At 55.2% G+C, this 23,766-nt stretch overlaps 3 protein-coding genes and 1 non-coding gene across 7 annotated transcripts; 2 read left to right on the forward strand and 2 right to left on the reverse strand.

Annotated features, from left to right (window-relative positions):
- Nucleotides 1-44: 44 nt before the first annotated feature.
- On the forward strand, nucleotides 45-126 carry TRNAS-GCU (transfer RNA serine (anticodon GCU)). Its single transcript has one exon. It is a non-coding gene; the product is annotated as a tRNA-Ser (tRNA).
- A 1,720-nt stretch (nucleotides 127-1,846) lies between these two features.
- On the reverse strand, nucleotides 1,847-5,044 carry RPUSD2 (RNA pseudouridine synthase domain containing 2). Of its 2 annotated transcripts, none has more exons than XM_075426151.1 (3): nucleotides 4,757-5,044; nucleotides 3,964-4,260; nucleotides 1,847-3,241 (listed from the first exon to the last, which is right to left on the reverse strand). In XM_075426151.1, the coding sequence occupies exons 1-3, from the start codon at nucleotides 5,027-5,029 to the stop codon at nucleotides 2,429-2,431; spliced, it is 1,383 nt and encodes a 460-aa protein (XP_075282266.1). In that variant the 5' UTR covers nucleotides 5,030-5,044; the 3' UTR covers nucleotides 1,847-2,428. The 2 variants fall into 2 exon arrangements, with proteins under 2 accessions (XP_075282266.1, XP_075282265.1); XM_075426150.1 differs by having other exon boundaries at nucleotides 4,574-5,044.
- A 386-nt stretch (nucleotides 5,045-5,430) lies between these two features.
- Nucleotides 5,431-10,950, reverse strand: LOC104326698 (protein-L-isoaspartate(D-aspartate) O-methyltransferase). Of its 2 annotated transcripts, none has more exons than XM_075426153.1 (9): nucleotides 10,908-10,950; nucleotides 10,389-10,531; nucleotides 9,102-9,206; nucleotides 8,545-8,576; nucleotides 7,952-8,056; nucleotides 7,179-7,299; nucleotides 6,425-6,510; nucleotides 6,039-6,208; nucleotides 5,431-5,724 (listed from the first exon to the last, which is right to left on the reverse strand). In XM_075426153.1, exons 2-9 carry the CDS (start codon nucleotides 10,489-10,491, stop codon nucleotides 5,712-5,714), a joined length of 735 nt encoding a protein of 244 aa, XP_075282268.1. In that variant the 5' UTR covers nucleotides 10,492-10,531; nucleotides 10,908-10,950; the 3' UTR covers nucleotides 5,431-5,711. The 2 variants fall into 2 exon arrangements, with proteins under 2 accessions (XP_075282268.1, XP_075282267.1); XM_075426152.1 differs by lacking the exon at nucleotides 10,908-10,950 and adding an exon at nucleotides 10,787-10,869.
- A 102-nt stretch (nucleotides 10,951-11,052) lies between these two features.
- On the forward strand, nucleotides 11,053-17,198 carry CCDC32 (coiled-coil domain containing 32). 2 transcript variants are annotated; one of them, XM_075427243.1, is made up of 4 exons: nucleotides 11,053-11,138; nucleotides 11,594-11,843; nucleotides 14,068-14,224; nucleotides 16,066-17,198. In XM_075427243.1, the coding sequence occupies exons 2-4, from the start codon at nucleotides 11,603-11,605 to the stop codon at nucleotides 16,202-16,204; spliced, it is 537 nt and encodes a 178-aa protein (XP_075283358.1). In that variant the 5' UTR covers nucleotides 11,053-11,138; nucleotides 11,594-11,602; the 3' UTR covers nucleotides 16,205-17,198. The 2 variants fall into 2 exon arrangements, with proteins under 2 accessions (XP_075283358.1, XP_075283359.1); XM_075427244.1 differs by lacking the exon at nucleotides 11,053-11,138 and adding an exon at nucleotides 11,194-11,216.
- The last annotated feature ends 6,568 nt before the right edge of the window (nucleotides 17,199-23,766 follow it).

The following is a 23,766-nucleotide window of genomic DNA, read 5'->3' on the forward strand; positions in this document are numbered from 1 at the left end:
TCGGGCCGCTTTCTTATAGGCTGCGGGACAACAGGGGCTGTCGCGACGAGGTGGCCGAGTGGTTAAGGCGATGGACTGCTAATCCATTGTGCTCTGCACGCGTGGGTTCGAATCCCATCCTCGTCGAAAAGTGAAGTTTTGTTTTCGTTTGGGTTTTGTTTTTTTTTTTTTAATTTTCTGGTTTTGGCCCAGCTCCCGGGGAGCGCGGTGCTGCCTGCCGCTGGCTCTCGGCCCCGGGGAGCTCCTGCCCGCCTGCAGCCGCAAGCCAGAATGCTGCTAGGAACTGATAGAGGGGATTGTAAGAAAAGTGAAACTATAACAAAAAAAGCCTTAATGTTTTCTAGTTTTTAGTAGTCTTTAGTACTGTAACTTGTATTCCTGCACGTGTAGTGATCCAACGATGTAACTGTTCCACCAATCCCTGTTTTCTCATTAAGGAATGTAGTGGAAGGACATGGGCACAAGCTCTCACTCGGTCGTCACACAAAATAATGAAGTGAAACAAAAGTGGTCTTGGTTCTCAGCAAATCATTGGGATAATTGTGGGATAGAAGAGACTCTTCAATAATTCTACTCCAGGCAGCTCGGCCTCGGGAGGGCAAATGTGCCAAGCTCCAGAGATAAGGAGGCATCCAGAGAGCAACAAGACCAGAGCCAAACACCCTGGAGGACAGGATGGACGTGAACCTGGAACTGAGTCTGCGCAGAAACAAAGGTCAGTCAGTGAACAGCGTGATGAAGAGGATGGGCCTTCATCCTGGGACCCCCAAAGACCACCCAAAGATGCTAACAGACATGCGTGAAAGATATTTACATACGCTAATGAGTTCTTAGAAATATAATGAATATTTACATGTGTGATTGTATTTAACCTGAAGCAACAGGGTGTCTGGGGCGCACGTTTGGAGGAGAAATCCCCCATGTGCCCGGCGCTGCAATAAAGAATCCCTGCTGAACAGTGTACATTGTGCTGTGAGGTTTTTCCCACCGGCTCTTCGAATCGGAACGCACCCCTCCTGCATCTCTGCCTGCAGCCCCAGCAAAGGCTCACGTTTGGGCTGGCCCAGTCCTTACCGTACCAGCTTTGCGTAAATACTCGCAAGATCAGGCGTCGAGGGAGCTCTGGCCAAAGCGATCCCGGTGCCTTGCTGAAAATGATGTCAGGGTTTGCTTTAGGAAAATCATCATTGCAGCCAGCCTTGCTTTTCATGAAGCTGTGATGATTTAAAAAGCACCAACGATTGCACTGAGGAGGTGCAGGAAAGCTTTCCCTCTCTGCCTAACCCCTCAACATTCGCTTTTTAAGAGTCTGGCAGCGGAAGTTACCGAAAGGCAGAGCCCCAGGGGCACCCCGGCACAGGTGTAACTACGCTTAAACCCTGTGGGAACGAGACGATGCTAAATCCCGCCAGACCCCGACCCTGCACAGCCTCATCAGCCGCCCCCGTGAGGGACCCGTTACAGCGCAGCTGGGCAAGTGTGGCTGCGCAGAAGGGGGGCGACTCTGTGGCTGCTTACGGGTCAATGCTGAGCCGATCGGACACAACTTAAAAAACAGAAGCTGGCAGACTGACCTCTACTTTGGAGTTTTGCTCAAGCATGAGGACGTTCTCAAGGAGGCATACGGGACAGAGATCGCTAGGCTCTCAGAAGAGAGGCCAAATGTTTTTGAGACGGCAGGAGGCACATCACTGGGAGGCAGCAGAGCAGAAAGGCAAAAAATCTACTAGATCAGGCTCCTTTTGACTCTCAGAAAGCCAAGATCTGGGGCCTGGTACCTCCAGAAACAGGCCCAACAGAGACATGTGCCTAGAGTTACTGACTTTGAAGTCATTACTCAAACCAGTTCTGAAAGAGCAACTGCAAAGTTTATCTTGCTGACAAAGAACAGGCACAAAATGGATCGGCTTCACATTGCTCCAATTTTACCTTACGCGTTCTCGCGGACAACGCCGAGGTTTTAAAATCAGTCTGACAACAGAATACAGTAAAACCAGCTTTGCGTACGACATGACATCCAGCATTCTGAACGACATTCCAGCAGCTCGTACTGTACGACACCGGCACGCCAGGCAGCGGGCCAGAAGCCAAACCCGTTGGTGACGTCCTGCTTACGCGCTTCACTCTCCGCGCGGGCGACCGCCAGCAGACCCGGAGGACGCCGAGATGAACGGCAAAGCTGCCCGTGCCGAGCGGCTTTGCTGCCCAGAAGCACGGGGCCACCAAAGGGCAGCGTGGTTCCAGCGCTGTCGTCCCGTCTTCCCGCTGCCTGGCAGCAGCCAGGACACTTCTCCAGCCCCAGCAACCCTTCCCACCCCAGCTCAACCCACAGGCAGTTTGTTCACCTCAGCCACAGCGAAAGGGTAAATCTCAGGTTTCTACCAGATGCTTTGCTGGCCAGCAACGCCCGTGGTTGGCACGTCCTCGGTCATTCCTCCCAGTCGTCCATTGCCCACTCGGGCATCCTGGAGCAGTACTCAAACTCGGCTCCCTTGTAGCGCAGGGCATGGAGGTACATCACCAGCTCCTTGGGAGATGGGTCCCGCCTCGTGATTTTACACTCTGCACACAAAGGGTCCTTCTCCTCTGAACTCTTTTCTCCCGCTTGCCCACCCTGATTCTCACATGAACCGAGTTCTTTATATTTTTCAAGCGTTTCCGGATTGGTACCAGAGTTCAGCGGGTGAGCTGCTACGTCATTTCTCTCAGGATCTTCCGCGTCCTTCTCGGGATCCTTGGTGTCCTCGGCAGGGCAGGAGTTCTCACTTACAGGACCAGCCTGTGCAGACCTTGCGCAGTCACCTGAATTACCAGAGTCTTCATTTTCAGCACTGGAGTTCAAGTCCTGCTCTGAAATACCCAGGATATCCAGGCTCTGTTTGGAACGGTGCTCCTCTACTAGCGCCTTCAGGAGTTCCTCGTCCGTTTTACCGATCTCGCCACCTTTGCCCCTGGCAGGGCCCCAGGCCGCCATGTTGTAGATGGGGTCGTTGACAATAGGGTGCCCCAAGTACTGCAGGTGGACCCGGATCTGGTGCGTGCGGCCGGTACGCGGGAGACACCTGACTACACTGGTCTTGCCGTTGTAACTGAGCCTCTGGAAGATGGTTTTGCAGAATTTCCCTTTGGGGTCCACGCGACACACTCCCACTTTGTAAGAAACCACCAGTATGGGCTCTTCGCAGACCACTTCGTGTTCTGGGAACTCCCCCACCACACGACAGACATACTCCTTCTCCAGCTACGGGGAGACACAAGAGTAACTCACAGAAAACAGAACAGAAAACTGTCTCTGTCCTGATCACACCCGAGCCTCATCCTAGCTGCTGCTCTCGTTCTCTTCAATGAAGTACATTCGTAGGCAACGTACTGCCCAAGTTTTATTACAACCCAACAGGAAAGGGAAAAAAATAAAATCAGCTATCTAAAGCCAAATTTCTCTCCCGCTGTCCCCACCCAGTCAGGAAACCAAGAAACAAGGGCCTGGCCTCTTTTCCTCCTACTAAATTCAAGAGCCACCTCTCAGTGACCTTTGATTTACGGCCTTGAAGCAAATCCTCGAAGCTAGTACCCTACAGTGACAGCTCAGTTTGGGTCAAGAGCCACAGGAGAAATGAGAAAAACTTCTAGAACTTTTGAAATTGGAAAAGCATTAGATGACTGACGTATTTCTACTTGCAAATAAAACTGCTCTCTAAGCGTTCTGCACCATCCCAGTCGGTTTGCGCAGCTCCTTGGGGGAGAAGGAGGTCCCTTTCAGTCTAATATTCCCACGTCAATTAAATTTTTAGTCAGCGTTTTTCTCCTGATGCCTTGCATGCTCAGTACAGTAAGAACAGGAAGGTCAGCACAAGTTGTTTTGGGAACTTGTGCTCATCTAGACCAGAAATTTGGCTGACTTTGGGCCTGTTTAAGAAAATACCAGGCAAGAGACCCTCAAATACAGCAGCCCTTAGCTCTCACCTGTCTCTCGCGAACCTGCTCATCGATCCTCTTGGATACCGCTGCGGTCTTGGCAAACATAAGCACTCCCGAGGTCATGCGATCGAGCCGGTGGATGGTATGCAGCTCCTTCAGATCATGCTCTTTGCCCAGGATGAAGATGACCGTGTTGTGACGAAACCTGCCGCAGGGATGCACAGGCAAAGAGGAGGGTTTGTCCACCACCACCACCTCATCGTCCTCCACCAGGATCTCGATGGGCTGGGCAGTGACCGGCGGCTCATGGCGATGCACCGTGTTCCTGAGAAAATCGTTATTCTGCAAGAAGGACGGACAATCAGCGCGAGCCCGGCTGGCGGAACCACCCCGTGTGGCCACGGGCAGGGGGGAAACGAAACCCCGCTTGTCCTGGAACCCGGGGCTTCGTGGAACTCTGCTCGTCGACGTTCAAACGCAGTAACAGGCTTCCCCGCGCCACCTCCCCTGCTCCCAGGGGACCCGGCCAGGATGAGGGGGCCCCCGGGGGCCCCCCACTCCCCTCAGACCCCGCGGGGGATGGCTCCGCGCCGTGCTCCCGCCCTGCCCCGCCACGCTCGCTACCCGGAGACCCCCGGAGAGGAGGGAGGCCCACCCTGAGCACCACGTCCAGGTCGCGGACGGGCTCCTCGTTGAGGCGGAGGCGGCCGGCACGGGCGGCAGCCCGGTAGTAGGAGAGGGGCTGGGCGCGGAACTCGGTGTCGAAGACGTCGCGGAGGCTGCGGCCCACCCAGCGGCCCTTGCAGTAGGTGCGGAAGTCGAAGTAGTAGGGCCGCACCTTGCGCAGGCCGCCCTCCAGGTAGTACGAGGTCTCGGCGAAGTGCGCCGGCCCGAAGCTCACCCCGGCGCTCAGCTTCCGCGGCGGCGGCACGTAGCGCTCCCCGCCCGCCAGCCGCCGCTTCTTGGGGGCCGGCGCCGCTCCCTCCTCCCCCTCCGCCTTCCCCTCCGCGCCCGGGGCCGGCTCCGCCATGCCGGGGCCGCGGGGTGGGGGCAACGCGCCCCCCAGCCAGGCCCCGACCCGCGCCGCGCACACCGCGCCTGCGCGGCGCATGGCCTGACGGGACGGGCCGCTCGGCCAATCGCCGCCAGAGCCCAGTCGGGGCGGGCGGTTCGGCCAATCGCCACCAGGGCCCGGTCCGGGGCGGTCGGTTCGGCCAATCACCGCCAGGGCCCCGTCCGGAGACGTGCGGTTGGGCCAATCACCGCCAGGGCCCCGTCCGGGGGCGGGAAGAGCCCGATCCGGGGCGCGGGTTCCGGGGTCCCCGCGGAGGGGAGAGCCGGGAGCGCGGGGGTCTCGCTGACCCCCGTTCGCAGCGCTGCTGTCGGCGCCGAAGCTGCCCGAGGGCAGGCCGGGAGCGGACAGGCTCTCGTAACGACCCCGGGACCCAGCTGGGAACCGTAACGGCGTCTCATTTCCCTCCAGCACCGGGCAGAGCAGCCGTTAGCCAGGAGTTCCGAGCGGAGGTTTAATGGCTCCTGCCCCCTCCCGGAACGCTCTGTCCGTGGGCGTCACCTGCAGCTCCTCGGAGAGGGCAGCCGGACGCCGGCGGGGCCGCTCGGGGCCCGGATGCGGGACAAGCGCCCTTCTCCCCCCCCGCCGCCACCAGCCCTGCCGAAGCAGAGCTCGCCTTCGCCCGCCGGCACAGCTCCCGCTCCAACGGCAAAGCCGCCCGCACCGCCTACAGTCACCAGTGCCGCTCCCGGGCTTTCTGAGGCCGCATCAGAGCCATCCGTCAGAATTCGTCCCTGAGGCAAAGAAAAACCAGCGGTTACTGCTCGCGGCCCGGCAGAATCCGCACGGCTGTGGGGCTCATGGAAGCGCACGGGCTCCAAAAAACGAAAGCAGAAAAGCTCGAGTCCTCGGTCTGCAAGCGCTGTCTCCCAGAAAGCGCATCCTGCTCCCACCACAGCCAAGCCTCTCTCTTCTCTTTCTGTTTTTTAAGCAAACAGCGTCTGCCAGGAACCCCGGACTCGGTCAGTAAAGCCAGCAGTCAAGGAGAGCAAGCTCACGGGGCAGCCGGGAGGAGGAAGCGTTCCTGGAGGGAGAGCGAGGTTTTTACCGGGGCCACTGCTTTTCCTTGTCTGTCAGAGGAACGTAGATGACGCCCATCAGCTGCGTTTCGACGATCTGCCCGTCGCTGGTTTTGTCGTACTGCATCAGAACTTGGTTTGCTCCCTCGGGACCAACGGGCAGAATTAACCGGCCTCCTGGCTTCAGTTCCTTCAGCAGCTGGCGAGCGGAGAAACCAGAGTCAGCAGAGCCAAAAGAGGAGACCGCAGAGAGAAGCCACGCTGTGAAGGCCACGACACCTTGAGAAGCACAGGCGTGCCAGCTTCGTACGGAACAGACAGAAAAAGCAGCTTCTGGCGGTTCCCTAATTACCAGCCTCTGCACAGCGACCGACGCAGGCACCCACAGCAAGACGCCCGGCACGACCGCGCTTACCTCCGTCGGCACGGTCGCTGCTGCCGCTCCAACGTGAATGGCATCGTAAGGAGCCTCGTCGGGGTATCCCTGCCTGCCGTCTCCGACTGCAGCAGCAAAAAGCAAGCAGGAAAGACTTGTGTTCAGATCGCAACTCCCCGCAAAACTAATTCCTCCCATATCCTCTCAGTTGAAATCTAGATGACGAAAACTTTGTGACAAGATTGTGACGGCAACTTAAATTTCCAAATCAGAGCACTGACCCGTCTGCTCGAAACGTAGCGCTGGTTGGTTCTACTTTTCACAAAGGGGGAGAGATTTCTGGAACTGAACCACGCTAGAGGAAGGAACAGTCAAAGCCAGGAGGGCCTTTCCGTAGCACAGCAGCCTTGTGCAGGCTTGAGATCTCAGACACGGGAGGAGCTGGCTCAAAGCGTCCTCCCAAAAACCCCAAGCGTGTGCACGCCCGCTGAAACAACCTGAAACCCCGGTGTGGTGCAGCCGCTCCTCCGAAGAGCGTCTCTTACGGAATTAAAGACAGCCACTACACGCTTGGAGCTAAGGTGTGTGATACACCTGCCCGTAACATTAAATGCTGCTTGTTTACACCGCAGTGCTCGGGTCAGCGTGGCGCGGTGCCAGCGGTCTCTGGCAACCCCGCGGCCAGCATCAGCACAGACTGGAACAAGTGCTGAGAGGAGCAGGGCTCTGCAGGCAGCCAGAGCTAACGCGCAGCTGCAGGAGAGACCGAGGATCAGGATCCCCGCGAGCTCACCCACAAGCTTCACGCGGCCAGAGCTGAGCAGAGTCGGGTCATCTTCTTGGACGTTTCTGATGGATTCGTGCACCAGCTCTCTGATGTGCTCTACGCCCACGGCTCTCCCTGTTGGGCCCATCTGAAAAGCAAACAGCAGACAAACGTCTAACACCTCCGGAGAGGTATTTTACAGGGCAAGTTACCGTGGGGACTGGAGAATTTCCAGGAAAGTTTCTGAAAGAAGGTGCAAATACTCTCTCCCCTGGGTTTAAAGGCTGAGTAGTCCCCGTTGTATCAGCTGCTTGAGGGATACACAGATACTGTCTTCAGGGATTCCTAGTAATCCTTCATTTCCAAAGAAACCATTATGTGGTAGAATTAGCAGCTTCCATGGCAGGGCCTGCCTCGACTAACCAACCTCCTGAGAAGTGGCACTTCACCAGCTTTCTAGCACGCCACAGAAAATCATTTCAGGAGTTTACAAAACAAAGAAACAGACTGTGACAACTTAAGAAGCAAACGAAAAAGAACCTACAGTGAACTTGCACAGTAGATTAACACACTCCTTTCGACCTGAACTGGGCTAACATACAAAACATCTCACAGCAGATACAGCATCCGTTTAGATTCCAAAAATGACTCTATGTGGTTTTACTACAGGCTGGTCTGGGAAGAGTTTACCCCTTCCTCCCACCTCCTCCTCCTCCCCCTGCAAAAAGCACACGCCAGCTATGGCAAGCTACCCACCCCGACGGCCCTTGCTAGCTGGAGCTGGAGCCCCGCGAGCTTACCATCCTGGCAAAGCAAGCTGTAAGATATCCACTGCCAGAGCCAACATCCAGCGCTTTCGCGCCTTCCACCAGCTGATCCTTCAGCAGCTCCAGTGCGTGGGCATGCTGTGTGGACAACAAGTACAAGGTGTGAAACTTCCATTCCAGTTTCCTCTCCGAAAACTTTTTCTTGTTCTAAGCATTATCTGCTCGGATTTAAGCACAGCACACCTGGCACATTCAGAGTGAAATTCAAGCGTTTAATCTGGAACATCTTTTTCCAGAACAGCATTTAGGAAGAGGTTCAGAAATCAGATGTGAAGCAGCAGGACAAAAGGCCTCGTACAAAAAATGGGCAACACTCATGGTCAGCCTCAGCTGCACAGAACTCCTGTCTAAGCATACTGTGAAAGCAACTTCAGGAGTATAGGGCAAACTCTTCTTAAGAGGAATAAAGCTTCACCTATACAGTGCCTAAAGAAACAAGCATGATAATCATGCCCGTGGGATCTGTTTCACCTTTCTACTTTAGTATTTAAGAAAAAGGGGGAAAAAAACAAAGGCAAGCAAACAATTTCCTCCATTTCTGTTAAAAGTGAAAAGTGTCATCTTACCATATGCGGTGCACTGATTGTAGCCTTGTATCCTAAAAGGAAACGAGTGACAGAAGTTATGTGATAAAGAAATTACAGTTAAAATTACCAATGTGAACAGTTCTTTATTCTCCCCCGCCTTCACCTAAAAACATGAAAACACTCTTCTCTTTTGCCACATTAAAGCACTTCCCTGCCTTCGTCTCTCCTCGTGTGGGACTACTGCCTGCGCAGCGCTGCAGCTCCCGAGCGCTCCAGCCCCCAGCTCGTTCACCAAAACGCCCTGCGGCTCTCGCAGCCTGCGCTCGCTCCCGCTCCCTCAGCGGGACTCGGAGCAATCAATGAACGTTTTGAACCCAGAAAAGCTGTATTGTTCTTTCCTCTGGGTCTCACAGATGAAAAACGGGTGGGGTTTGCTCTGCTTGGCCTGTCGTGAGACTCAGCCGCTGTTCTGGGGAGAGAGCACCTAGCACGGAGAACTCGGACCGGCCGAGCTGTCTCATGCCCCTCTGTCAGCGCGACGAGGGATGTCAACGCGCACACTGTAAAAGCAGTGATACTTTGCCCTAATTACTCACCGATAGATTGAGGAGAATCCATGTATGGGAAGTACTTGATGTAGTGACCTCTGTCAGTAGCCAACAGCACATCATAGACTCGCTGGGATTTAATTATCCCTTTTTCTGGGAGAGGAAGGAGAACAGAGACAGAAAGGACACTGCAGGAAATCCCGTTACGGTCCCAACCATCGGCCCAGTCTCTCTCAGAGGATGGTGACTTCCACCCACAAAGTTTCTGGGACTGCCAGACGCAATGAAAGACAAATAGAGTCACATTTTCACTCCTGAAAGCGGAGACTCCGTTTCAGGTTTCACAAGTGCTGGCACAGTGAGTAAACTAAAGTTAAGAGCGCTGACTGCAGAAACATTCAGCATCCCTTCACACCTCATCTCCGAGGAGACTCTTAGAGGGGGAAAAACCAGCTTTAGCAGCAGGGGAAATTCACAGCTATATTTACAGGCGTCCCAGCCCGCTGCCCAGAGCGGAGCGCTAGCACCAAGCGCTGCTCCGCTCCCAGGGCGTCTCACTGGAGGGGAAGCACCGGCTGCCAAGGAGCTCGGCATCGACAGGCTCAGAGCAATGCCACGGCTTTAAAAGGCGTCACGCATCTACCACTCCAGAGGGGAAAGCAGGCCATGGATAGTCTTTCCTGCCGCTTCTGGCATAACAGCTTGTTTCCAATTATAAACAGAAGAAGTTCAGATGGGGACAAACACCGAAATTCAGGCGATATTAACTCTGATGAACAGCATCACAGCCTATTGCTGCACAACAGCACAGGAAAGACACGGAGCTGTTGGAGCGGGGCAAGAGGAGGCCACAGCAATGATCTGAGGGCTGGAGCACCTCTGCTGTGAGGACAGGCTGGGAGAGCTGGGGCTGTTCAGCCTGGAGAAGAGAAGGCTCCGGGGAGACCTTCTTTAGGCCTTTCAGTACTTAAAGGGGGCCTGTAGGAAAGACAGGGATGGGCTTTTTAGCAGAGCCTGTTGCAAGAGGACAAGGGGTAATAGTTTTAAACTAAAAGAGGGGAGATTTAGACTGGATATAAGGAAGAAATGTTCTGCAATGAGGGTGGTGAGGCACTGGCACAGGTTGCCGAGAGAGGTAGTTGATACCCCGTCCCTGGAAACATTCAGGGCCAGGCTGGACGGGGCTCTGAGCAACCTGATCCAGTTGAAAACAGCCCTGCTCACTGTGGGGGGCTGGACTCGGTGGCCTCTGAAGGTCCCTCCCCACCCAAACGCTCCGTGACTCTACGGAATACCCTCACACCAAGGTGCCGACGGACCCCATGCCGTACTCACTGTAGAGGTTGCTGACGAGCTCGGGGTGCGTCTTCCCGCTCGACGTCCAGGCCATGGCCCTGGCGCAGAGCAGCCCCATCAGCGCGAGCGGCAGGCAGCGCATCCCACGGCGCCAGGCCTCGCCGCCCGCCTCACGACGCGGCCTGCTGGGAACGCCGCCGCCTTCACACCTCGCACGGGCAGGCGAGGAACAACCACCCGCAGCTCTCCGCGCTTACCACGGCGGATCGCACCCGACCCCCCGGCACCCAGGTACCGGGCCGGGCGGCGAGCAAAATGCCCGTTATGGCCGGGAGCTGGCCGCCGGGGGAAGCGGGGCCCAGCGGGCCCACAGCAGGCCTCAGGCCGCGCCCTCCCCACCAGGGGCCCGCACCCACGCCAGCCCTACCGGTACGGACCTTGGCCCTCCCCGCGCAGCCGCCCTAAGCTCCCTGCGCGGGCCTGTACCAGCCCCGGCCCCGGCCCTCCCCGCGCAGCCGCCCTGAGGCCGCCCGTTGCCCGGTGTAACGGCCCACTCGCCTCCTCCGCGCACGGAAACTTCCGCCCTTTGCCAAGATGGCGCCGCGGCGGATTCAGTCTCCCTCAAGCATCCCGCCCTATTCCCCGCCCTCCCCTGGGCCGCGGGCTAATAGGCGCCGTCTCGCCGCCGGCGGAGCGCGGCGATTGGTCAGACTGCCTGCCAATCGACGCACTGTGGGAAGCTGTCACGGCTTCCCGTGTTTACGGTGCGGGTGGTAGCGGCCGAGTCAGGTATGGGAACCGGGACCGGGATTGGAACGGCTCCTCCGTGTCCCCGGGGAAGAGGCTCTGGCGGCCCCGGGAGCGGCGGTGACCGGGGCCTGCGGCGGAGGGAGCGGAGGAGCACTGTGCCGGCAGGGAGGGGCAGCGCGGCCTGCCTCCCGGCCGGCTCCCTGCGGGCCGCCGCGCTTCCCGGGGGGACCAGAGGGCCCTGGAGCGTGTGGTGGGATGGGTGGGGGGCCCTGGGACGTCTTATGGAATGGGTAGGGGGCTCTGGAGCGCGTGGTGGGATGAGTGGGGGGGCCCTGGACCGTGTGGTGGGATGAGCGGGGGGTCCTGGAATGTCTGGTGGGATGAGAGGGCCCTGGAATGTCTGGGGACAGGACTCGGGCAGAGGGGGGGAGACCTGGGAGGGAGGAGGGAGGGTTTTTGGCTCTGTGTTCATCATTTCATTCCCCCCACCCCAGGGCTTCACGATGAGGATGATTGAGAGCGTCGACTCCGTGGTGGCCAGGTCCAGCGAGGACCTCTGGGCTGAGATCTGTTCGTGCCTGCCGCACCCTGACCAGAAGGACGCGGGCGATGCCTTCACGGACTCCTTCCTGGATTCCTGCACCGACGGGGGAGGCCAGGGCAGTGGCTCGGGTGGCTCTTCCCAAACGGATCCGAAGCCCTGGGCACCCCTGCACGATTCGGAGGTGTACTTGGCATCCCTGGGTGAGTGTCTGGTAAGGCTTTGATTTCTCCGTTTGCCCAGGTGCCTGGTGGCACCTACGGCTCTGTGTTTGTGGCTGAGGCCCTGGTGCCACAGCTCTGCTTGGAAAGGCGTCTGGCAGCTGTTTCACAGAGCGTCTGACGCATTTACTGCAAGTGCATGAGTGGAAATGAGGAGCACGATCATAGCTTCTTCAGCTGTGCCACAGAAAGGAACTCTTTATCCAGTAAAACCCAACAAATTTGGGGTTTTCCGCCAAAACAAGTGGGGTAGGGACACTGCTGGCTTTCCTCTGAAGAGCATGTAGTCCTGCTGTAGTTGACCTGGGGAGGGGAGATACCTTCTGAACTCACTGAAGAGCCTGCGTGGCTTTGTGCTACCAGTTGTCTCATTCCTTTTAATGGAGTCTAGGGAGACACTTCTGAATGGACGGAGAAAAGTGAAATTTCTTTCTGGGACCTGTTTTCTGGCTGGAGAGGAGGCAAAAGGGTATAGGAAAGTAAGCTGTGATGCCTTTCCACGTCATGCCTGCTAGAATCTGTATTTTAAGATGACAGACCATGCAGATCATCTTTGCACGATTGCTTCTCTTATTTCCTGCGTAATCTATAAAGCCAGAAATTGATTGTGACCCGTGCAACAGCGGATGGAAGCACCCAGGACGAGGGACGGTCCGGCTACCAGTACTGGAGCCGACATCGCGGCACAGCCGAGCGCTGCAGGCTGTAGCTCTGAGGCCGTGGAATCGCTCACCCTGTTTTAGGAAGTCCCTGCTCCCTTCGGAGCCCTCGGAGCCCTCGTTGTACGACAGCTTTCAGCCCCAGGGCGGGTGCGCCTGCTGCCTGGTAGGAGGAAGCTTCGGGGCTCCCCTGCTCTCCAGCAGCCGGACTGCTACCCCCTCCGCTCATAACAAAATATTCTGTCTCTGTGGTGCTTTTCTCCCCCTTCCTTCCCTCCCGTGGAGTTATTTTTATCTTGGGGCAGTTTGTAACCTGGTTTGCAGTGCAGCCACACACATAGTTGGCTTGCGTAGGAGGCTGCATACCGAAACAGGCCAGGAGGAATGGGTGGCTGGAGTGGCTTTTTGAGCTATTTCTGCTAGAGCTTCCATCTTGCCTTAGCTGCTATTGTTTCACAGTACACTAAGTAGAGCTCTTGGTATCAGATCAAGGGTGCGACAGCAACAAGACATAAATTGCTCTTCTGGTGTTAATTTACTGCTGCAGTTCCAGCTTATTCAGCAGATGCCAGGGGATTCATTTTTACAGGCAGGCTTCAGGCTAGATCTGTGTCTGTCTCCTCACAGCCAGGATGGAAGCACAACACTAGCACAAAGTTTCTCGTGTGTATTCTGGCTAAGTCAACAGAAATATAACCTGTCCTAGGTTTGTACCTGGCCAGGGTTAGCGATTGTGACATCTGAGCATCAGCCTGGCGCTGTGTTTGGAGAGATACAATAATTCAAATTGTCTCCGTTGCCAGGGACTTGGCAGTGCTGGCTCGATCCTGCGACACACGACAGCCTCCAAAAAGTTCAGCAGGCGGGCTGCAGTGCTGTGAACTAGCCCAGTTCAACTAATGATGATGCACTTTTGGTTAAAAAGTGTGATTACAAGTCAGTGCCTGACACGATACAAGGAGGAAACCATTATAATGGGATTTGGCGACCAGCAGAATTAATGAAGTTTGCTGCCTTGCAGCTTTGCGTGTTGTCATTGGATTGGCCTGCGTCTGGTAAGGGGGTGCTTTTCATCATCCCCCGTGGCTCAGAAACTCACGATATCACCTTCTGTTATGAGATATCCAGCTGATCACGCTGCTGCACTCGCATCTTTTCCCCTCAGTTTGGGCATTATTCGGGTTCACACTACAGTCAGTGTGACTGATAGTCCATGCCAGCTGGCGTGGGAACTGTGGGAACTCGATGCCTGTGGGATCTGAACCCTCCTGCAGGATTTCAGGGAAATGGAACAGTAAGTGTGAAAGTTATTAAAACTCAAAAATGGGCAGAGTCGGCTGATTGCAAAAACCTAAAAAATACCATCTTGTACACCTACAAGAAATAGTCATTCAGACTTGAAATAGAGAGGGGGAAATGGCTTTTAAGATATGACTTAGTCTTGAAAAGTTAATTTAACTTTTTTGATATAGAAGCCCAGATACTTTTCTTCCCTGTCAGAAAAACATAATAAAGATGATAAAGACTCGTCCTTTGCCTCTTCACAGAGAGAAGGCTGATGAGAATTAAAGGCTTGTCTCAAGAGGTGACCTCCAAGGACATGCTGCGCACCCTCTCCCAGGCTAAGAAGGAATGCTGGGACAGGTTCCTGCAGGAGAAGTTCGAGTCCGAGTTCTACGTGGAGGGACACGACTCTGATGAGAGGTAATCAGCGAGTCGAGGAGAAGGGATTACCGCTTCCCGTGTTGGCAAACTGATCTTATTTCCCAAAAACTAACCCCGAGGTGTTGTCAGGACCGGCGACAGGGCTTTGTGACAGAAACAGCACCTCACCGCAGCTCGGTGCGGCTGCCACAGGCTGGCTGAAGCAGCTGGGTGGCGACCATCGTACTGGAGGGAAACACGCCGGGCGTGTAAGGTTGGACCTTTCAGCGCCGTTCGCTGATACCTGCATCCCTCAGACCAGGGTGATCCAGCGTGGGAGCAACTGGAGCCCACTCGATAATTTCCCTTGTGACACTTGGGGTAGGGAAGGAGCGGTGCGGAGGAGGGGATGTCGAGTGTGTCCCAGGTTGCCTTTTCTTTTTTCCTAATTTTAAAAGTGAACCGCAGGCCCTTCCTTAGATCTTTGTAAGGGGTCAGTTAAGCACTGCTTCAGACACAAGTGGGATTTGAAGCTCTCCACAGGGTTGGTACCGGTCCTGAGAGTGGATTTCCCGAGTGGCTCTCCCTTCCGTGCCTCTTACACTGCCGCTGCGCTCTCACCCATCGCCCTTTTACAGACGATGTATGCATTAAGATGAGAGTCCTTTTCTTCAGCAGTTTCACATTCCCAGTCACTTGTAATACTCTCCATATTTCTCCTTTGACCTGGCATTTTTCATGATTTCTTCTAGCTGAAAAGAAGATGATTTTTCTCCCTTGAAGAAAATCCACTTAAGCTAGTTTGGGAGTTTACATGTGAAAAATAATCCATGTTTACAAGGAGTTTTTAGATTCTTTCTCTGACCAGTTAACTTCAATGTGATTTATATTGGAAAACAAGCTTTTGTAGACATCTGTGCTCTTCCTACTCGGTTTTTGAAGGCTGGGGATGTTATCCAGTAAAGAATTTCCCTCCCTTAGAATGCGACTGTGAATCTAGAGGTCACTCCTGAATGGTGCCGAAGCATTTGATTCTCACCCACCAACGGAATCAAACAAGCCTTGACTTTTAAGCACACAGATAATTTCAAGGACATTGCCAAGTGAAATTCTGCTCTGGTGAGAGAGCAAGTTCATTTTGTTGTGGCAGGATGGAATGACTTGAATCACACTTCTGGAAGATAAGCATACATGCACATACATTTAAGAGTGAGAATATTAAACTTCTAGGATGACAGCCAGCATTTAAACAGAGACGGGGTAGATCTGGTCAGTCCAGTTATTGTGAGATAGGCTGTAAAATAGGAATTATGCTAGTATATATTTATAAACATCTGCAGAATCCATGGCATGGTTGGCATTCTAGAACATACACATACTGCCTTTTTCCTCTGTAATCTTTGGTGTTACTAATGGTCACACATTTTTTATACGTGCTTCCTGTTTCGGTTTTGTTTCCCTCCCTTCCCCCCTGCATTTCCTAATCTTCATCACAGTTAGGCAGTTGTGGGGTTGGGTTGGTTTGGTTTAACACTGGTTTTCTTACTTCCCGCCCAGAAAGCTGGGAATGGAATTGTAGCCTTTGGCTACGGAGACAGGCTGGTGCTTCAGGAACGGGAAGGGCGATGCACCTGCTAAGGATGCTTTTCACGGAGAAAAATCAGAGCGTAAAACTTTTCTAACCGTATTTGAAAAAGCCCAGCTACAGCAGACTGTAAAGATTCTGCTTGCTCCTCTGGCACAGGAGTCAGTCTCACGACAGACCTCATCTGTGGCCCCAGCAATACCTGCAGAGGGGAAAGAAATACGTAGGGGGGATTTTCCTGACACTTTTTTTTTTTGATAAATTCCTGTGAGGCTTTGTTGCCTTCTCATTTCACTTTGTCTTTGCTTTCCCTCAGCACGCTAGAACATCTGAAGCGATGGCTGCAGCCCGACAAAGTGGCAATCAGTACTGAGGAGGTGCAGTGCCTCATCCCTCCGGAATCCCAGCCGGAGAAGCAGGAGACTGAGGAGGAGCCTCCAGCTGCAGAGCAGTGAGAGACGCGCCAGCCGTGCCACTGAGCTGCCTCTGGTCCGAACCCTCATGAAGTTGTATCCAGCAGTAGTAAGAACAGCGGGGATGGGGGGGGAGTGCCAATTATCAGTCATTTAAAAACAAAAAAAAAACCCCAACACACAAACCTCCCCAGCTCTGGAGCTCCAGAGACATCGACTGATGCTTGTTACGGACAAGAGCGGAACGCCTGTGACACAGCGCATGCCGAACTGAAACCTTCCTTCCATCTTCTCTCAGCCTGTAGCAACCTCGTCATTCCAGTCTGAATGTGAATTGTTTGTAATTCATCAGGACACGTGCTAAACAAAAAAAACCCAGTTGTTCAGAAGCATCAGAGAACATAATGGCCTAGAATAGAACAGATCAGACCCCTGAATCGGTTTTTCTTCCTGGCTTGTACCTTTTTTTATTACTCAGTTGGGCATTTTTTTTTTTTTTTTTTCTTTCCTGCAAAGTCCACTGTGGTGTTTTCTGTAGATCTTGGTGACTGAAGTCTGAGCTGGCCCCACACTGTGCCTGGAGGAAGGCAGCTACATTTCACGTCCGTGAATTTGGAGCCCCAAAGGAAGCTATTATTGTGGTCACTGAATTGATGCTATTGTTGACCCTGTAACTGTTTAACATTCCTCTCTGTAACGTACCCCCCGACAATACCCCACTGTCTTGGCCACACTCGCTCTCTAGCATAGACTGGAGGGGGGTATTTTTCTCTTGCTGGTCATTTTGTGTTGTTCTTTGTCTCCTTCAGCCTTGCCAAAAGCAGGCGAGACGAGATTCTGTATCAGGAAACCAAGAATGATAACCAGGGAACCTACAGATAACGTGTTTTCATCAGACTTGCACAGAATTATCTGACTTTAAATATGTTCTAGTATTTAATTGTTTTTCACCCTGTTTAACTCTGCAGAGGGCTGTTTCCCGTTGCTAATCAAAGAATCTGTAAGCACGTACTTGTATAAAACCGATTCTTCTTCAGCCTGTGCTTTCTGTCTTGGCGTCGGCACCGCAGGTCGGTAGAGGGAAGCAGTGCTCATCTTCTGCCAGATAAAGCTCCTTCAGATGGAAATGGCAGGGGTAGTTCTGGTAGCTTACGCACACTGGATGCGTACTGCGTTTGTTCTGTACCTGGGTGAAAATACATTTTTAAAAGTCGCTTCCTGACAGACCTTCCTTGCTCCCCGTCTCTGTACAGTGACCGACGGTGCTGTCATCGCGCTCGCTGACAGCTGTCACTCTTGGTGCTCCTCCTCCAGTGCCGTGACTCCGTGTTTGTGCCCCCGATCAGCGTTGCGGGTGGAACCACCAGCCCCAGGCTCACCGCTCTGAGTCACGCTCCTGATTCTCCATTAGAGCAGACGAGCTTTCAGAGTTGAGGAATAGGGCGAATCAGCTGTATGTCAGCAATGCAAGACCTGCAAGTCTCCGTGGCTTGTTGGAGGGTCATCTTTTAAATGTCCCTTTTAATTTAGCTCTAAAAATAAGTCTGGTTTCCTGCACAGACACGGTGCTGTAAATCTCTCACCTGTGATGTCAAGCTAGAATGAAGATGCTGCTGAGTGTTCACCAGAAATGGTACGTACCAAGAGCGAGACAATTTCCTTGCCTGTACCCTGGCTATTTTGTAGTCAATACATTTCCTTCTTGTGATCAGCAGGGACAGTGAAGATGCTTTGTATTATTCTGTCTGTTCCCGTGAAAGCTATCCAAGAAAGAAATGTGTTCAAGCTAACTCTGCCGAAACGCTTACAGCTCTGGGCCCAGAGAGCCTAGCATTCCTCTAGAGGAGGCACCTTAGGGGAAGCAGCTCTCACCAGGTCATTTTTAAAACTGGCTCCGAAGCCGAGGGAAGGGGTCTGGGGAAGAGCGTTGTCCAGAATTAGCCGAGCACCTTGAATTTGCATTGATACTCTGGCAAGACCCACGCAGGTCCCTTGCTGGGTAATTACGTGTACCTCTCCACGTACAGATGAGTGAAGAGCGAGCAGCGTATCTGCCTCCATTTGTCCGAAGCACCAGCTCCTGCGGGTGGCTTCTTGTGCAGGAGGGCACGCTCCAACACGGAGGGACGACCGGCTGTTTGGACCCTTTGCACTTGTAAGTGTGCCCTGGCTGCCAAGAAAGCCAATGGGATCCTGGGGTGCATTAGGAGGAGTGTGGCCAGCAGGACGAGGGAGGTTCTCCTTCCCCTCTACACTGCCCTGGTGAGGCCTCATCTGGAGTACTGTGTCCAGTTCTGGGCTCCCCAGTTCAAGAAAGATGAGGAGCTACTGGAGAGAGTCCAGCGGAGGGCTACAAGGATGATGAGGGGACTGGAACATCTCTCCTGCGAGGAGAGGCTGAGGGAGCTGGGCTTGTTCAGCCTGGAGAAGAGAAGGCTGAGAGGGGACCTAATAAATGCTTACAAATATCTGAAGGGTGGGGGTCAGGAAGATGGGGCCAAGCTCTTTTCAGTGGTGCCCAGTGACAGGACAATGGGCAATGGGCACAAACTGAGGCACAGGAAGTTCCATCTGAACATGAGGAAGAACTTCTTCCCTCTGAGGGTGACGGAGCACTGGAACAGGCTGCCCAGGGAGGCTGTGGAGTCTCCTTCTCTGGAGATATTCCAGCCCCGCCTGGACAAGGTCCTGTGCAGCCTGCTGTAGGTGACCCTGCTTGGGCAGGAGGGTTGAACTGGGTGACCCACAGAGGTCCCTTCCAACCCCTACTATTCTGTGATTCTGTGAAGTCCTGTTGCTGCGCGTGGGGAGCAGGCGCTGATCGCTTCCATCTGGGACTTCCAGTAAAAAACCACAAACCCAAAGAGACCAGAATAAACCAGTACCAAGCAGGCTGGAGGCCAGAAGGTCAAGGAGACGCTCTGTAATGGGCGAGGAGACAAGCAGCAGTGCTGTGTCCGTGTTGTCGGGGGGTTGGTTGGCTTCCCTGGGGGTACCCGCGGCTCCGGCCGGGCCCGGGGAGCTGAGCGAGCGCCCGGCGTGGTTTTGCTCTCGTCGCGCTGACACGAGTCCGGCGGAAACACCGGCTGTCTGTCTGCGGCTGTTGATGGGTGGTGTCAGCACAGGACAGTGAGCGAGCTCCTGAAGCTCTGCAGCAGCCCCTCTCCAGCAGGGAGTGAAACCTGCCAAAGCGCTCGCAGCTTGGCATCTCACCGGGGCTGCCGCCGGGCGACAGAGCCAGCCCTCGGCTTGCAGCCCTGCTCCAGAGGCTGCTGACTCAGCCAGGCAGGAACAGCGGGGCTGAAAGACCCCATCTAGCCACTGCAGGACAGCCAGAAGGTAAAAAAAGCTGTTTTATAAGCACACAAGCTATTTTTTATCTAGTTTTAGCCTAACCACACTGCTCCTGTATGGGAACGTTTACACTCGAGTAGTCTGTCCCTGTGCTGCTGAAGGGAAGGGGCAGCACCCGGTGCCAGCACTCCAGCACGGGGCTGCTCCGAGAAGAAGCTGGGAGCTTCCCCGGGTCGCCCTCAGCGCTGACCCAGAGGGAATCCGGCTCGGGGTGGGTCTGCGCTGCAGTCACCACAAGCACAGCAAGAACTCCTCTGCTAAGAGCCTGAAGAACTGCTTCACGAGGTCACTTAAACCGTGAGTAGCGAGGGAGTGGGATGAGTCCGGGCAGCGCTGCTGGACGTGGCGAGGCTGCGTGTGGTGTAACCAGCAAGGACCCCACGTCGAGCCGTCACGGTGATCCTAGGGGAAGCGGCTGTTCCGCTCCTGTCGGTCAGACCCCGGCTGGTACAAGCAGCAATGCCACTGGGGACTTCCAGTGCTTACATGGCAACGCCGCGTCCGCTACGTGGAGACGTCCTGCGGGCACCGGGACCTGCGGCGATTTCCGAGAGCCAACCTGGTGACCAGAAAAGGGTAAAGTCGCAGCAAGCGCCGATTCCTGGGCACCATCGGTACGGGCAGGATGGACACCAGGGTGTCACAGCAGCCGTCCCAAGCACCATCGCCAGCGCACAGCGGGGACCAGCAGCGCGGGCTGCAGCGTTTGAACCCATCCCCTGCATCCTTCCAGGGACAGAGACTCCCGGTGCGGGGCAAGGCCAGCTTCGGAGTGATGTCCTACACAGGGTCTCTGGGAACAGCAAAGACTGGGTCCGAAAAGGCTCCTCCAGGCTGAACGCGTGCAGGGGGAGAGGCTCCCAGCGTCGCTGCCGTGGTGCGCAGGGACCTGGACGGCTGCCTCGGGGTGGACGGGCTCTGTCCCAGCCACGCGCTCCTCCGCGGCCGCGCTCCCTCTCATCTCAAATGGTCTTGAGAGAGCCTTCTGCTGCCCTTATCAGATTGTTCTGCTGTTGAGAGTTAACAGCGGCTCTCGGCCAGGCTGTGATGCGGAGACAGCGGTGATTTTCCTCCTGCTGATCATTTAGCGGGGGTGAGCGCTCGCCCCTGCTGTCAGCGCTCAGCCAGCTTCAATAACAGCAACGCGCTCCCATCAGATGGAGACAAATGAGCAGCTCCTCTCACCAGAAGTCGTGATTCTGCCGAACTTCTCCTAGGACCACTCTGGCAATTTCCATTCCTCATACCCCCAAACATTCCAGCTCATGATGATTAAGATTATTTTTACTTTTTTCCCTTACTTAAGCAAGCTATGAAGGAAAAAGATGAAGAGATCCTGCACGTGGAATCAGAGGCTTCCAAGGAAAACGGAGCTGGTGGGCAACGACCTGCTTTGGCTCTGGCAGCCAGGTGCCCCGGCCACGCTAAACACCAAGCCACCCTGTTACTACACACTCCCTTATTACGGGGCACGCAGTAATTACTACATCTGACTTCAAAGCAACCCCGGTGGAGAAGCAGAGATTTGTTTTTCCTTCCACAGGAGAAGGAAGAAAAGAAAAGATAAAAATGACAAAGCCCCAATCTTTTCACAAGTGGCAATAACTGCTCCAGAGCAGTTGCATGACAGCGCATTTCCAAACAGCGGAGAGCTTTAAAACTGCAGTGATTGTCCTGACACGTCTAATAAAATCTCCATAACAGTTTTCTCGCCTACAGAGGGTGGTTGTGGTTGGGGAAAAGCAGCTGCTTATTTTTTTTTCAGGACCAACTTTTCAAACCCAGGGTGGATCTCCGGATGCTTGCTGCCCTCCCAGCAGCTTCCCGATCCGCTGCCCCACCGTAAGCGACCCCAAACCACTCGCGATGCCAAGGGGAATTCAGCTGCACGGGCCGGCCAGGGGGGCTTTCCCCCACCTCGCACTTCCAAACGCTTTCAGCTTCGCTTTTACTCTTTGCCCACTTCGGGATATCCCCGAGACCAACCCCTTCCCTGCCCAGCTGGGACGAGGGTCGAAGCCCTGCCCTCGCAGACCCCACAAACACAAAGCCCCGGCCGACCCGCCCTGCCGCTCCCGAGGCAAATCTGAGCCGCTTGGAATTTGTGGAGTCACAAAAACTACACCACGAGCCCAAAAATGATGCACCGGGTTTGGTGCCGAGGCCGAGCCCGTGGGTGCCCGCTGCCCCGTGCGGACCCGGGCACAGCCAGCATCGCTGCCCGGGAAGCCCTGGGAGCCAGAGGGTCCGTGCCCGCCCGACGAACGGCCTCTCGGCTCGCTTCGGAGCAGCTTTGGCACGGAAAAGGAAAGGTTTTTCCGCAGCTTGACTGCTCTGGGCTCCCTCCACGCTGACAAACCAACCACAGGGTGCCAAGCCTTTAACCAGGGGCCATCTGCCCCACCTTGGCATCGGCCCGTCACTCCGGTCCCCGGGTCATCACCCCCGGGTTTGACTGCAGCTCTCGTTACCACCGAGCTTGTCACGACCCTCTTGCGTGACGCGCTGGAAGCGAGGCAACGACTGCAGCCACCGGGCACCGCTCTTACTGCTCGCCACTCGAGCCTCTTCGGGAGTCGCACACCAACAGCTTCGTCTTGCCACCAAAATCAATCCCGAAGCAATGTCCCTCTTTTTAATCACGCCGTGCGGCTGCGTTACAGCAATAAATGCCCAATTAAGGCTGATTTCGCCCAAGCCCCTCTTTCCCAAGTCTTTACCGCGTACCAATCGATCGCACGGCCATTCACTAACCTGAAGCAAGCTGGAAATCGTTTCCAAAAGGAAAACTGCAGGGGAAAAAGCAGCCCTGACGCAGCAGAGCTTGCAGGAAAAGGTGGTGGGAGGGCTGGGAGGAGGCTGCTGGGGAAAGGCTCCACGGCTCTGTCCCTACGCACCTTCAGGCGGGCGCTCCCGGGAGAGGGACGGGCAGATCCCCAGCTCCGGTGCTCCGTACTTACGTTTTTGGGTGACCCCTCCTCAGTCCTCTGCCCCATACGTGGTGTGGGTCGGCATCATCGAGCTCTTCCACGGGAGCAGAGGCAGCTTCACACCGTAATGCCGAGGAGACGGAGACCTGCTCACCACCAAAGGCAGCTCTTCCCTCTCCCAATTAGCAGAGCAAACCCACACTGGGTTCTTCCCCACTGTGATGCTTTTGCTTTAAAGTTCTGTGAAGCATTGAAATCGCCATTTCTAAGTTTAGCACACGGCTCCAGCTCCACCAGCCCGCTGGGCTTTGCAGAGATGAGAGCAAGAGGAGCTGCTGAAGGGGACCAACCCCTCCCAGAAGAGGCCTGGCATCCCCTTTTATTGCTGATTGGGGAATTGCTTTCACCTCTTCCAGCAGCTCTGGCCGGCTGGGGCACAGCTGCAGCCTCGGCCATGGCCACCCCACGGCCGCCCCACGGCCGCCCCATGGCCGCCCGCCCGCCCGGGGCTCAGTTGCAGGGGCTCAGTCACAGGGGCTCAGCAGAGCCACAGCCCCGGCTCCACCGGAGCTGCCTGACCCGAAACCTGGTTTGCAGACTGGCTCCTACGGCCCGGCGGGGCGTAAAATCTCCAATAAAGGAGAAAGCTCGTTAAAACCGCCCCAACCGCCCCCTGAGGCTCTGCCCACGCCGCTGGTGCCCATGGGCACAGCACATCGCTCCGGCACACGCTGAACTGGAGAGAGGAAGAGCTTTAGGGCCTTCAGCCATATCATCACGCTTGTCCTAAACCCAAAAACGCTTTTTTTCTCCCCAAACCCCCCCTCTGAGCGTGGCTGGCTGACGCCCTGCGCCCGTATGCCCAGCGCTGCTCGGAGCGGGCGCTGGCAGCCCCAAGGGAGGGAGCACGAAGCGCGCAGCGCGCGTCTGCCACGTCAAATCCCAACAGCTTCCTTCAGCGCGCGGGAGCTTGGCTTTATTCGGCGTTAAAGGCATCCACATCATCTGTAAACACACAGAGGAGCGAGCAGCCGGGAAATAAAAATCTGACCCTGACTCCCGCGTGCCCCTAAGCACCCCACGCGCGCTGCAGAAGCTTTCTCAAGCGTCGTGCAAAGAGCATTTTAGTGCCAAAGCTTTTTCCCCAAGCTCTCAAAAATGTCAATATTGATGTTACCTGAAGGTAAACGCCCGCTGATGGAAAAGGCCACGTATCTCTGGCATGCCTCCGCGCCGGCCCTGCAAGCGCCGAGGGTCTCGAGAGCGTCCGTGATAAAAGGTGACCCCAGGCATTCCTGGAAAAACGGGGAGAGCTGGTGG

This window comes from Opisthocomus hoazin, chromosome 7 (assembly GCF_030867145.1).
Source record: "Opisthocomus hoazin isolate bOpiHoa1 chromosome 7, bOpiHoa1.hap1, whole genome shotgun sequence".
Taxonomy (NCBI): Eukaryota; Metazoa; Chordata; class Aves; order Opisthocomiformes; family Opisthocomidae; genus Opisthocomus; species Opisthocomus hoazin.

Bases quoted from the DNA above. Each gene is read 5' to 3' on its own strand.
- RPUSD2 (XM_075426150.1), bottom strand. From the start codon at position 5,029: ATGCGCCGCGCAGGCGCGGTGTGCGCGGCGCGGGTCGGGGCCTGGCTG. The intron at 4,261-4,573 runs GTGGGCCTCCCT...TCCTTCTTGCAG, and splicing joins ACCTGGACGTGGTGCTCAGG to AATAACGATTTTCTCAGGAA. The intron at 3,242-3,963 runs GTGAGAGCTAAG...GTCTCCCCGTAG, and splicing joins AGCAGGTTCGCGAGAGACAG to CTGGAGAAGGAGTATGTCTG.
- LOC104326698 (XM_075426153.1), bottom strand. From the start codon at position 10,491: ATGCGCTGCCTGCCGCTCGCGCTGATGGGGCTGCTCTGCGCCAGGGCC. The intron at 8,577-9,101 runs GTGAGTAATTAG...GTTTCCTTTTAG, and splicing joins GGATTCTCCTCAATCTATCG to GATACAAGGCTACAATCAGT. The intron at 6,511-7,178 runs GTGAGCTCGCGG...TTGCTGCTGCAG, and splicing joins TGGCCGCGTGAAGCTTGTGG to TCGGAGACGGCAGGCAGGGA.
- CCDC32 (XM_075427243.1), top strand. From the start codon at position 11,603: ATGAGGATGATTGAGAGCGTCGACTCCGTGGTGGCCAGGTCCAGCGAG. The intron at 11,844-14,067 runs GTGAGTGTCTGG...GCCTCTTCACAG, and splicing joins GGTGTACTTGGCATCCCTGG to AGAGAAGGCTGATGAGAATT. The intron at 14,225-16,065 runs GTAATCAGCGAG...GCTTTCCCTCAG, and splicing joins GGACACGACTCTGATGAGAG to CACGCTAGAACATCTGAAGC.